Raw genomic sequence first — 13,977 nt, 5'->3', positions numbered from 1 at the left:
CGTCAAGTATAGGATAATTATTTTCCTATGCCTTTTTCGAATAGTTAGTGCCAACACTGCTTTGATAACAAAAATCACATTTATATTTTATTCCAAACAACTCGCATGCCCTTTTTCCGCTACATCGATGGTAAACTAATTTCAAACATCACTATCTTTCTTTCTTGGTACCTTAAAATTATAAGGGTCATCATAAGATTGTGCATGTACGGTATTCATAGGGTTATAAATAATTGAATTAACCAAAATACCCTAAATCGACATGGAGAATAAGCCATTTTTGCCTTTGGGTCATGGGCCACCAGTTCGACTATCCAGGTGAGAGGGATTAGATTGTGCCCAAGGTTCAAAAAATCGTTTCATATCGATACGTATCGTATTGGGCCCTTCCCGATATGCCCCTATAGGGGTTGTATTAGATCAGGGCCTGGTTCAGAGGGTAGCCAGGACTTAAACCGGCCCCTCTGAACAAAAAAAAAAAAGTGGAACTAAAAAAAAGGGGCCAATACTATATATATGTGTGTGTGTAATTGATTCGTTAGACAATGAAGGGCAAATTGGTAAATATATGTTTATCACTGTAGGAGTGTTTCGTTTAGATCCTCTCTCTCCCACTACTTCGTGTCTCCTCTTTGGTTTCTCTCTTGGAACCGAGAAAGAAAACATTATCTTCTAGTTATTTTGAATCCTTTGGTAAGTTTTTCTTCCTCAAACCCTCATTCTTTCGGTTATGAATACCCTATGCTGTTTCTTTCTCAGAAACAAGAAAGAAGAACATATTTTTCACATCCTCTTATTCTGTTTAGTTTGAGAATGAACTCTCCCATGAAGTCTCCAACCATTTCTCTCACAATTGGAGATTACAGTTATCTAAAAATCTATATAAATGGGGTTTTTGCTTCCCTTGGAGTACACACAACTTCAACACAGCAACCGGATGACTCATTTGTTTCATTTGCAATAAACGCCAATGCCTATGTGGTGCTACTATGGCAGCATTTTTTAGATAAACACCCATGAAACCAAATACAACCTTAATAAAATCAAAATTTCTAAAAACCTTAGGTTTAGTTTTGAAAGAGTACAAATATAGATATATAGAGTACACAATCTTATATCTTGTATCATTTTGCATGTAGTTGCATTATATATATTTGTATTTGTACTCTTTCCAAATTGAGCCTTAAGAATGTTTTAATTACTATTAAACATGTACATGCATTTGCACGTGACAATATCTCTAAGACAAAACTATTTATAATTCATGGACAGTTTCTGAACCGTTATAAGTGGGTAATTTCTAGACAGTTATAAGTGAATAGTTTTTAAAATGAGAATAACAGACATATATGCCCTTTTTATGCCCATTGTATGTTTAGACAATGAGAATATAAAATATTTAATGAAAATTTCAGAAAAAAGGGCATTCGCTCTTTTATAAATAGTATAGATTTATCAAAAACCTTACACCAATATCACAGCACGTTTCATCTATTTCATCCATGCATGGAAGCGCCTTCCCATGACTAAATATTTTAAAGTTCTAGATACATGGCTAAACCTACTATGAGGTTGGTGTGAGGCAATTTCAGATTTTTGAGGGCGAGCACAGTCTACTTATCCCTTACAATAAATGCACATTACTCCAGTTTGGAGTGTTGTAATATTCATGTGGCATTCGGTGGCATCCACGAACCTTCGTTTGCTGGTGTTATTTTATGATTTTTTTGACACAATTGGCCCTACAGAAATAACTATACTTTTTGCGGCTTTATCCATTATTTCTCACTCCATACCATGTTGTGTGGATCACGGTGGGAAGATGAAAGACGGTCAACTGGAAAATACTGCTCCTACCATTCCAAAAAAAAAAAAAAAGCAGAGAGCTTATTGGCTTCAAAGTATATTTCATTACAGAGATATTTTTCCCAAATATGAAAAAAAAAATTGAACACAGTCGCCATTAACAAAGAAGAGGACCTTGATGTTGCTTGACTGGTTTAATGTTAAACAGCAGTGGCAAGATTATGAAAGATTAGGATGGCATTTCGGATTCAGCAGACAGCAGCAAAATACCAATTGTCATCAATCGCTTTCACTAATATATTAACAAGAGAAACCAGCCAATTTTCTTGATGCTTTAACGGAAGTAGATAAGATTCTTCGAGGAGGTTTTCTAATTTCGACAGGCCAGCCATTGATTATGAAGAAGGAACAAGAATTGGGATAAAGAGGGAGAGTGGACTCATTAGTCAACTCGGTTTACATGCAATGCAACCCTGGGTAGCAACACGATTTGATCCCAATTTCCGCTACAAGTACAATTAGTCGGAGAACTAACCAGTAACCACCTCAGCCCGCCACCATCAGTATTGAGTCTATTGGCTATTGATAGCCCAATAGCAATACCTTTGGGACTTTGGGTTCATTTTGCGTAATAAGAGAACATGGATAACCGGGTCAAATAGGGACCTTCCTTGGACCAACAATATATGTCAATTCATGCACAGATTATCCTTGGGCTGACAGTAGTTGGCTCGCTTCTGACCCAATTTATTTTATCTAAAACAGGTCCAGCCCCTGCTATATGAGAGAAGGTTTTTAAAATCGAATTGGACAATGAACTGTTTAGGTTGAACGGTCCGTCCATTCAAATCAAATAGTCCATTCTAATAAAAAAAAAGGTCAAACCATTAAACGGATCAACTACTCGAATCAACGATTTGATGATCAAATCAATGGTTTTTAGGAAAATAACAGTTCTGGGGTAAAATGGAACCGATCACATGACCCGTTCTCGATTTTTCTGATCCAATTGTCCGGTCCAGTCCAATTTTGAAAACCATGATATGAGGTTTATGCATTGCCCATATGATAAGGGCAGATCGATGGTTAGATGCATTCTAGATGTGTGGTATGAGATGCAGTCAATTGTCACGCTCGATCCATGTATCCGTCCAGCCCACTTTTGGGTCCTTCACACTGCTGCTTAACGGGGAGTGGGGATCCGAAGGCTACAGAATGATCGCTGAGTGCTGTACCATTCGGTACTAACTGAATGATCGCAAATAGGTGCTCCGTGCTCCACACTGGCCCACATCGCTAGACGCAAGACCAGTTACGCTTACGCGCCACCTCCGATTTTCCTTAACACAGCCCTGGCCCAGCTCGATCTGATCAATTCAACATCATAGAAAAGTCATATAAAAGCTCTATTATAATTATTACGCTACAACCAAATTAATCTCCGATAGTTTGGGCCTTTGGGGAGTTTCTCACCTCAACCATTTTTTCTGTAAGTTTTCTCCCAAACTTTCACCTGATTACTAACCAGATACAAAATATACTTATATGCCTTGTCAGACACAAATTCCACACAGAAAATAATTTAAAATAAACCCCGAATTATGGGGGAGAGTGTAAAATTTACCTTTTTTTTTTTCGTAACATTGAAGCAGAATAAAGTAAAACCCCCAGAATTAAATCCTTACTGGTGTAAATGAAATTATATTGCAACCAAATGCAGCCTAAATAAAACTAAGCAACAGTTTAGTTGAACCATTTATTGGTTCGCTCGAATCCCTTCAACGTGCATCGCACCGTGACTTGAGCGATTTTATTCGGTATACATGTGAAATCGAACCAGAATTTAAACAACATAACAACTCACGAAAATTACAAAAAAAAAAAAAAACATTACAACAGTGAGGAAACAACAAAGCATACAGGTTATTGTATATTTGAGCGTATCATACACCAAATATCGTTGCACACAAAGATGGGGCCCATATGAACTGAAAAAAGATGTGCCAGTTTGTCTGGGCCTGTGGGGTAATGATGAAAAGCGTCTCGTACAAGAAAAAAGATCGCGTGGCGTATTTCTACCCATTTGATTATAAATGCTGTTTTCCCAACAATAAGAAGCTGTATGGAATAATTTTTCTAATATTCAATCAACACATGCCACGTCAGAAGAAAAATAAAATATAAATGTGGGGGTAATTTAGTCATCGTGGTCTGGTGTGATCTTCCACAGAGCACAAACGTGAAATGACGAGGTTCGTCTTTTGTTCCCCCATAGACCAGCTGCGAGAGTTCAAGCGATAAGTTTCCAACTTTCCAAGAGTCTACCGACCTGGTCTTTTGGGGAAGGGTTTTCGTTGCCACAGTATCTATGATCTGCATGATCTCAGGGAATTAAAAGAGGGGAAGAAATAATCTTACTTTTTCTTTCTGTTCATAAATACTTCTTCATCAGATAAGTTCTTCGAAACAGAGGCTAAAAGGGAAACATCGTATTGGCGCCAATTCTTGTTGCCTGGGACCGAATAGGCGCGAATTGAAAGATTAACCGATTTCTATAGTTTTGAAACCATGAAGCCCATGGAGACATTGCAAGATCTGATCGAGGAAGCCAAGATTCGAACTGTGTGGTGGGCGTTAGTCATCTTCTCCGTATCGTACTTCTTGTCGCGTAAGCTGTGCTACTTTGATTTCTGGGATTACTTTTTCTTCTTTCTTTCCTTCTGGTTAATGGAAATTTTGCGAGAACCTGTTTGTCTGTCGTATGAATTCAACAAATATAGAATTTGACTCCAATGTTGTTTGCAGCTAACTGGTTTAACCACGATTAGGGTTTCAATGTTGCAATTTTATATTGTATTGCTTTGGGTTCTATGGTTTTTCTGAGGACTATCTGGAATTCTACTAGTAGCATTTGATTAATCATACTATAATGCTGTAGTGTGGTTTTACAGTGGAAGTTCGTTTAATTTGGTAGTTGCATTAGCAATCTTTGACAATCTTATAACGATTATGTACAAGTATTTTAAGTAGATATAGTGGTGCCTTTTGTTCGTACTTATTATAGTGTTTTGCTCTGATGGGTGCACTTCGCACTCATTTTCTATTTCATCTATAAAAAAGATTAAGTAGTTTCCATCTCTCTGCTTGTCTACCAATGCCAATCTACAATAAACTTATTATATGCATAGTTTGCAAATCCAATCTAGCTAATCTACAACAAACTTATTACATGGTTTCTTTAGGTTTCTAATATTCCTACCATGGATCTGAAAACCTGTAGGTGCCGATTAAACCTTTTGCCCCGGTTTATTGTGTTTTCTTTTATGCATTTCATCTATTCAATGTTAAATACCTTTTATTTTTCTACAAAGATGCCGACACTTGGGATATCCATTTCATCTTTCCCCTATTTAGCTATAAAGTTGCTGTACTTCTTATCTGTTCAATGACAACTTTGTTTCAAAATCCTTTTCTATTTACTGCAGATACAAGTAAATCAATGTGGACGAATATTCCCATATCAATTCTCTTGGTTTCTGGATTGCGCATTCTAACTAATGAGGTGGAGTTTCGCTGGAGGGTTCGACCAGTTCGTAGGCAGACATATCTATCTCACCTGGAGAAGGAACAATTGTCTCTGGATGATCCTCGCCTTTCATTTCTTCCACCTCCCTCATCAAAATGGACGAGTAAAATTGATTCTCCTTTGGTGGAAGCTGCTCTTGATGAATTAATTAATAAGATTTTGCAGGAATTTGTGATAGATTTGTGGTACTCTTCGATCACTCCTGACAGAGAGGCACCTGAGCAAATACGCCTAATAATCACTAATGTCATAGGTGAAATATCAGGAAGGGTGAAACAGATCAACCTTGTCGAATTGCTAACAAGGTGCTTTTGTGTTACTTTTGTAAGTCACCAAATAATCTTTTATTGAGTTTGGTGGACATGAGTTCTTGACCATCAGAGCTAAGTGACTTTCTAATGTTTCAGGGATATGGTTGACCTGATTGGTGACCACCTTGATCTTTACAGAAAAAATCAATCTGCCATTGGTGCGGATGTCATGGCAACACTATCTTGTGAGGAAAAGGATGAGAGGCTGAAACATTACCTTATGGCATCTAAGAACCTTCACCCTGCTCTGATATCTCCCGAGTGTGAGTACAAGGTGTGAGTGGAGTGTTCTGATAAATTTTGGTTATTATTTTCTGCTTTACTATGTATTTGCATGCTTATATATTTACTGTTCCCTATTAGGTTCTTCAACGGCTCATGGGAGGAGTTTTGAGTGTGGTATTAAGTCCAGCAGAGGCGCAATGTCCTCTAGTTCAATGCATTAGCAGGGAACTTCTAACTTGCTTGGTGATGCAACCTGTCATGAATTTCGCCAGCCCTGTGTAAGATTTTGCTAAATTGTCTTCTTTCTAATTTCCTTATCTTTTATTGTTAGTAGAATTCTAGCATTGTTAACTTGGTACATGGCACCTGTGACAAGCATTTAGGTGTTGATGGGTAACTGAGACGTCAGTCTCTAGAAATCATTGACAGGAGAAAATGACTTTAGTTAAATATAAAATGTTGTTGGATGATATAATCAAAATAAGATATCTATAAAAAGACTTGGAAAATTAAAATATTGGCAGCATATTCAAACCTGATCTTTGTCAATATGTTTGTTGCGTTTCATGATGATGCCTTAGTCGGCTGAATTAACAAATAGAGAAGGTGGAAAGGAGGATCATTTAAAAGGTCTAAAGGTTCAACATTATGCTGTTTTTTATTTTTTCTATTTTATTTTTTACTCTGTATGTCAATTCTTGTACAGCTTTTGGATTGTTCTCATTATTAATAAAATCGTGACTTTGAAAATGTGGAGGTTATTAACCATATTCTAAAAGATGTTTTTCACCAAAGTGAGGGCCATGACTTGAGTATTCAACTATTCATCCATTGATACTTTGGGGCCCTTTTCTTGGTCCTATTTTTTATGGTGCATGTGCTTACCCGCCCCACATACCAGGTGATGGTTGATATTCCTTTTTTCAAAGTTTTAGATGTCTCTCCTTTTCTCCTCAATCTTTTATCTGGATACAGCTTTACAGCGTTAGTCTTACCCCGCCAAAGATCAAAGCCTTTTGCTGGGACGACTATTTGAAGTTTGAAACCAATCAATACTTGAGACATGGTCCAACATAGTTGGAAATCTAATAATCTTCACCTTGTGCCTTATACATGTCAAGTGGGGAGAATGGCAACCACCTATTCCTTTCCTTGTCCCTTCATATCAGATATGTGGGACCATTTTGGCTCTCTTTTTGATGTTTAATGGTCCCCACCATCAGATATATCAGAACTATTTGGTTCACATTTCTTCCCCTCAAAACTAAAAGGAAAAGATTATTTGAAAGTGTATAAGGTCATCTTGTGGAGTGGGAGAAATTCCGGAATCTTTGGAAACAAGGAGAGATAATCCAACGTCCTTGTTGATCTTGTGAGAATTTCTCATTGGATCTCCACTAAGAATTTAAGAGAGTTTACAGATCATTATTTTCTTTTTGAGAAAAGGTAAGGTAATTTTCATTAAAAGCAAAGATGTATGGACCTCTGTACAATGAGGTTCTGTACATTATATCCATTTAGGGCCCTACAAAAAAAGAAGCAGACAAAGTGTCATCTTTAAATACATTATGCACGGGCAACCAATTTCTAATCTCAATAAAAAGAAACAAATATCAACTCCAAGAAAAGTAAAGGCTGTAAACTACTGGTAAAAAAGGGTTCGGCTATGATATGGAAAAGATATGATATCCCAAAAACATCTGATCAATCAAGTGGAATCATAAATGTGGTAGGCAATCAGGTGTTATTTATCAAAATTCATAAGTGGGTTTTGATTGGTCAAAACTCTTTCTATACCATATCTTTCCTGCATCATAGATTTTCCCGTAAAAAAATAAAAAACAATCTGTAAACAGCATTTTGTAAAGTGGGGTTTGGAGGTATAGTGCTGTAGAGACAGCTTTTGTATAGCCCCTGTGTATCATGCTGTACATGAGTTTTTGTTTTCATTTATAATATAATACAATACTTTACCTTCTCTCTCTCTCTCTCTCAAATAAAAAGCTGTAAACCAAAAGCGCAACAGTTATTTACTATTTTTTACTATTGATCCTTGTAGCTGCCACTATGTTTTTTAAAAGGGTAGCCGGATTGTTAAAATGGTCTTCTTTTAGATGCTAATGTTGAATATTACAACTACAATAGTATATTTCTTTTCTGCAGGTACATCAATGAGTTAATTGAACATCTTTTCCTTGCTGCAAATGATGGTGACAATAGAGAGGCAAGTGGTGATCGGTCAGCTGATGGTCATCATCATGATCATTCTGGTGCAACTGGATCTACACAGGTTGTTGAACCTACAATGGAGAAAAAATTATCAACCTCTGATCAACCAAGTGGCATGATATTGGCTACAGGCAGCAACCAAGGAGGCATGGGCATGGATACTTATGCAAAAAGCAATATCTGCATGTCTAATGAAGACCGCATTCACCCACGACCTGCAGATTGGGCTAGGGTGTTAGAGGCTGCAACTCAGAGAAGAACTCAAGTTCTTGCTCCTGAAAATATCGAGAACATGTGGACTAAGGGAAGAAATTACAAAAATAAAGCTGAGAAGCTTGCTAAAGCAGGATCATTACCAGGATCTGTAATTAAGCCTCCAGGAACTGTGCTTGTCAGTAAGTTGAGCAAGGAAATGCCAGCCAAAATTCATGCAAGTCCTACAGGAACAGAGGATAAAGCTAATGTGCAATTCACACAGGGACTAAACCTTGATTGTCAATTTAGTCACGGAACTGACATTGAAATACAGTCATCTCAGGATCTGAACAAAGGACCATCTTTTGGAGGGGAGCATGCTATATTGGAGGATAATACTGCTGTAGCTGCTGCTGATAAAAAAAATACTGCTGTAGCTACTAATGACAAGAAAGCTCATCTTAAGCGATCTAATAGTACTTCTTCTTTGAACACCCAACCTGATGTAGAGAAAACATTTATAGGTGTAGGTGGACGCTCTATCATATCTGAAGATTTCTACAGCCCAAATTCTGGATCACATAAAGAAGATTATATTGTTAGCAGCAACCCTGATGTGGTATTCTGTAGTGAAGGACTACAACATGCCCCCAAGCTCAAGTGCCGGGTAAGAACCATTTACAAATGCTTGTTGAAAAAATTCTGGAAATATGATTTAAAAATTGTCTGTAAGAAATGAGAAGTTGAAGTCCATGTAGTTTTGTGGGCTGAGCATGCTGCTTCTCAACAATGTTGCATAGACTTCCTAAGGCCCTGTTTGGCATCAATTCTCCAGATTCTGATTCTTAGAATCCATCCAGAAAAGAATGGATTCTGAGAATTCTCATCCAAAGAATCTGCAAGATGTGTTTGGCACGGTCATCTGATTTTTATTTCTCAGAATTAGAATCACGTTTGGCATCATCGTGTTTCCTCATATCAATATTCTAAATGAAAACAAAGTTAGAATTTACTTCAACTAACCTGTCTTATAGAGGATGGGTTCAAATCTGCAGAGCTAGAATTTCAACTCACCTGTCCTTGGTTTAAAGCAAAGTTAGAATTTATTTCAACTGACCTGTCCTGTAGAGGATGGGCTCAAATTTATTCCAACTGACCTGTCCTTGGTTTAAAACAGTTGAACTGAACTTTTAAATAAGAGGATGGGTTCAGACCTGCAAAGCTAGAATTTCATGCCTCATCAATGTTTTTTATAGTAGTCTTTCATCAATCCAAACAGTTCTCTATCTGAGATTCATGTTTTCACTTCTGCAACTTTCACCAGAGGAAGAAGATTTGGCTTTCTATCCATTAAATTCTTACCAACACCTTGAGTCCAACCAACTCTTTCATGTGAAAATTTTCTTATGCCAGTATACCTGTCTCTGTTTTACTTGCCATTGTTACTGAATTTTCAAGTTCAACAACTTTTAGCCTCACAAAATGATAAAGGAATCCAAATCAAGCAATGGTGAATTTCTGCTTCTTTGGGAGCAGTCATGAATTCCCATTTAACTCATAGAATCCATCATATCCACCATATGCTCCAGTAATTTATAGGCAATATGCTGCCTCAGTATTAAATGATTAATAATCAACTATTGATATAAAAGCAGTGTCAAAGTAATATACGAACAATAAAACACAACAATTTGCTTTTCTCTGCTTATAGAACAAAAGTATCCAATCATGTTACACTGCTTGATCTCTGAACCTCTTAGTAGTATTTTCCTTTCTCTGTTTCTCCCTAGATTTTAGTTTCATCTTAATCCAGTAACGTTATCTGCTATATATATGGTTCAACCTTACCATACTGATAAAAAGACATTCCTGTAGAAGATATTCTATCAATATATAGCCAATTGCATTTTTGACATTCTCTATGAGGATAAGTAGATTATAGTTTGACTTAAAAATTTAATATCTCTGAAACTACTACTATAGTTTTAGAGATAAAAGGCATAAAAAAAGATCCATTGAACTGGTGATTCACAAGTATGCGGCCCCAAATAACACTTGCAAAACACAACCACAAAGCATGAAAAAACCCAAAAGCCATCGTCTGATATTGCAGTATAGGTTTTTCAAGAGAGGAGAAAACATTGAAAATGTCTAGAATAAGAGAAGAAAATGCTTGAAAGATAAAAAAAGCAAACCAATACAATAGAAATTAAGAAAAAAGCGAAGTAGAAGATAGTTTACCTGGAATTTTTGTGGTGGGTTTTGAGATCTAACGAACCAAAACAATAGAGCTTGAAGATGACTGGAAAAAATTTAAGAATGGAGGCAAAGAGGATGTTTGAAAGAGAAAAAAAGAAAAATATGAATGTATGATAGCAAAGAAAATTGAAGAAAACATAATGAAACAATGAGATTTTTATCACACAGCCTATTGGTTGCCTTTGAAAAGAAAACGTAGGGAGCCTTATTTTTTTACATCAAGTTTTGTTAATTTGATTAAAATTATAAATGGAATAGAAAATTGAGCAAGTTGGAAGACGATGATGATTGCTTGGATGACTGGGAAGCCGTTGCCGATGCCTTAACAGCAAATGAGAAACAGCAACACCCAACCACTGAAACTCCAACTCAACCTGAAATCCCAATTACATCAGCCGTTCCTCCTGAATCGACCAATGAAACCTCTGAAGCGGGCACTTTGAAACCGGAATCCAAGGGAACAGTCCCCAGGTCCGTGCCCAACGGTTGTGCATGGAGGCCTGATGATGTCTTCCGTTCGCAGAGTCTGTCTAATCTCTCAAAGCAGCATAGTTTTCCAACGAACGCGGAGAGGCGTTGCGGTCATGGAACCATTAACTGGGCCTGCCACAGTTTTAATTCACAGCCTTCTTTGTGCCCTATCTGCTACAAAGATCTTGATCTCACGGACTCTAGTTTTCTACCATGCTCATGTGGATTTCGTCTCTGTTTGTTTTGCCACAAGAGGATTCTTGAGGCTGATGGGCGTTGTCCTGGCTGCAGGAAGCAGTACGATGTAGACTGGGAGATGGGTGTGAATGGAGGTGCTCAGCCCTTACGCTTGACTCATTGTTGTAGCATGAATACAAGGTCTTAGGGAGAGTCTTTGTGTTCTCAGAATATGATGTATGCGGGATTTTCTTTCTTTTTTAGCGTGTCTTTGCATGGTCTGTTCACCAGTAGAGCTCTGATTTTCCTTCAGAAAGATGTGAATATAGGATAGGGAATATGAAGCACTTCAGGAACTGAACTTGACCTCTTTTGAGTTTGATTCTCACATGTATTCTGCTTATGCTGATGTAGAGGATTAAGCGAGTAATTGGGTATGTGAATACATAAGGTGTATAGATACAGAATACATCAAAAATAGAAAATTGAGCAAGTTTTCACTAATCTGCTGGAGATTGGCCAGCTCGAGATGAGAGAATGATACCCATACAGAACAAGAGCTTCAGAAAAGACGATAATGAGAATCATACCCACAAACAGCTTGGGCTGCTATGCGTTGGCCCTAACACCAACATCACCGACGATACCGATAGCCATTCCGGTGGAGAGCCCAGCCCACAAACAAGACCAGATGACAAGTGAGCATACCCATCAAACATATGACTTTGCCTTAGGGTTAATCATTGTATTGATGATAACATCAATGATCAAACTGTAATTACCCAACGCTCCTGCAATAACAACTAGAACGATTAATTTCATGACAAGCTCAGGCCGCATACCATTGATGCAACATCAATGCCATTCTTTGCCATCCCATATGCAGCACCCATGCTGGAAAAAATGAGGGCTGCTGCAGCTCCGATTGACCTGCAGAAGGGAGCAGTTTCATCACCACTGAAAGTTGAAGACATTTTTGCAAAGATCCAAGAAATTCTAAAACCTTGATTTCAGTTGAACTGCTTTGCTCTTTGATTGTGGTTCGCTTAGTTGTTATTCTCTTACGAGAATGAGAAGAAGGTTGGATTGACAAGGAGGAGTGATGACAGTGATAAAGTGAGTTTTTAGAGTTGCAGAGAGAGCTGTTGGAACTTGGAGAAAAACACGCCAAATTGAAGAGGATTTGGGGCTTTTGTCGAGCCTATCGTAATTTTCTTGCGAAATTACTGAACACGTTTGCACATGAAACATGGGCACACATGTTCGTATTTTTATTAGAGGATGTAGCAAGAATTCTAAGGATGAGAGATTCTCATCCTTAGAAATGACTTTTTATCGTTTCCAAGAATCGCAAATTTGGAGTAGAGATTCCATCTTGAAATGAAGCGATTCTGAAGATTAGTCAAACCCAAACGACATTCTCATTCGGAGAATTGCCAGAATCGTTAGAAACGATTCTTTGAATGGATGCCAAACAGGGCCTAAATGGATGGAACATCCACATCAGACATGCATCAGATTGTGACACTGCATGGATTTTTTTTTCTTTGATCAGAAACACTGAATTGTGTTAAAGAAATAAAAAGTGATTACAATATGCCAAGTACAACATACGGTGATAAGGTATCAGCACAAGTATGACATTTTATTTTAATGACGTTTTCTCTTTATTCTTCAAAAAAAGCCAAGTATCCCAAGCTATGGGGTAAGGAGTAGCTTCCAAAGTTCACTGAAACAATAAGGGAGTGGTGGATGGAAGATGGGATCAATATCAATAATAAAGGAGTGGGATTCATGAAAAAACTGAAGAGGTTGAAAGAAAGGATAAAGGATTGGAATAAAGAAGAATTTGGGAGAATTGAAGATAAAAATGACTTAATTGCTAAAATGATTGAGGAGTTAGATTAAAAGGAGGCTCAGAGAGTGTGTAGTGAGCAGGAAAGGTCGGAGAGATGGCACCTAAAGGTAGAATTAGAGGAAATTTTGAGGAAGGAGGAGGGAAAATCTGATTTCTAGTGTTGAGGTGGAAGGTCAGGTGTTAACTTCAGAGGATGACATAGTATAGACTTTTGTGGATCATTTCAAGTCAATTTTTGCCACTCTAGGTGAAAGGAGTTTGGAGGTAGAGGATATGGACTGGACTAGAGTTTCGGAAGAGCAAGTAGCTCTCCTAGAAAAGCATTTTAGTGTGGAAGAGATTCATGAGGCAATTTTCTCAGTGGCGAGATCTAAAGCCCTTGGACCAAATGGCTTCTCTATGGCATTCTATCAGGATTGCTAGGAAATTATAAAATCAGATTTCATAGATGTTTTTAATGAATTCCACTTTAAAGGGAAGATCTCCTAGAAAAGCATTTTAGTGTGGAAGAGATTCATGAGGCAATTTTCTCAGTGGCGAGATCTAAAGCCCTTGGACCAAATGGCTTCTCTATGGCATTCTATCAGGATTGCTAGGAAATTATAAAATCAGATTTCATAGATGTTTTTAATGAATTCCACTTTAAAGGGAAGATCTCCCCAGGAACAAATGCAACATTTATTACTCTATTGCCCAAGAAGAAAGAAACTACATCTCCGAAGGATTGTAGGCCAATAAGTCTTGTGGGTAGCTTGTATAGAGTAATTGCTAAGGTCTTGCCAAGAAGATTCAAGAGCATCTTACCCTTGGTAATCACACAAAATCAAGGAGCTTCTGTGGAAGGGAGACAAATAATTGAC

The 13,977-nt window shown here is 37.6% G+C and overlaps 2 protein-coding genes and 1 pseudogene across 5 annotated transcripts in view; 2 read left to right on the top strand and 1 right to left on the bottom strand.

Annotated features, from left to right (window-relative positions):
- Positions 1-4,019: 4,019 nt before the first annotated feature.
- The window catches only part of LOC148851065 (uncharacterized), a 46,248-nt gene continuing 36,290 nt past the window's right edge, over positions 4,020-13,977 (top strand). For 2 of the 4 annotated variants that reach the window (XR_016099874.1, XM_088947619.1), the window contains exons 1-5: positions 4,020-4,474; positions 5,292-5,697; positions 5,800-5,977; positions 6,067-6,206; positions 8,092-9,019. Coding sequence is in view for 3 of the 4 variants with exons in the window: in XM_088947619.1 (XP_088803745.1) it covers positions 4,375-4,474; positions 5,292-5,697; positions 5,800-5,977; positions 6,067-6,206; positions 8,092-9,019 (1,752 nt within the window). In the remaining variant the exon portion in view is untranslated. Of the gene's footprint in view, positions 4,475-5,291; positions 5,717-5,799; positions 5,978-6,066; positions 6,207-8,091; positions 9,020-13,977 lie in introns of all 4 variants that reach the window. The other 2 variants (XM_088947620.1, XM_088947621.1) reach the window with 2 other exon arrangements.
- LOC148851067 (uncharacterized) lies at positions 10,853-11,738 on the top strand (the record flags this gene model as incomplete). The annotated part of the gene is made up of 1 exon (XM_088943953.1): positions 10,853-11,738. A coding segment is annotated over one exon (615 nt), but the record flags the coding sequence as incomplete, so codon positions are not given.
- On the bottom strand, positions 11,760-12,239 carry LOC148851066 (V-type proton ATPase 16 kDa proteolipid subunit pseudogene; annotated as a pseudogene).

Source organism: Nelumbo lutea, chromosome 5 (assembly GCF_056320005.1).
Source record: "Nelumbo lutea isolate HS-2025 chromosome 5, American lotus-T2T, whole genome shotgun sequence".
NCBI lineage: Eukaryota > Viridiplantae > Streptophyta > Magnoliopsida > Proteales > Nelumbonaceae > Nelumbo > Nelumbo lutea.
The sequence above is the reverse complement of the archived record's forward strand: the minus strand, read 5'-3'. Positions and strand labels throughout refer to the sequence as shown.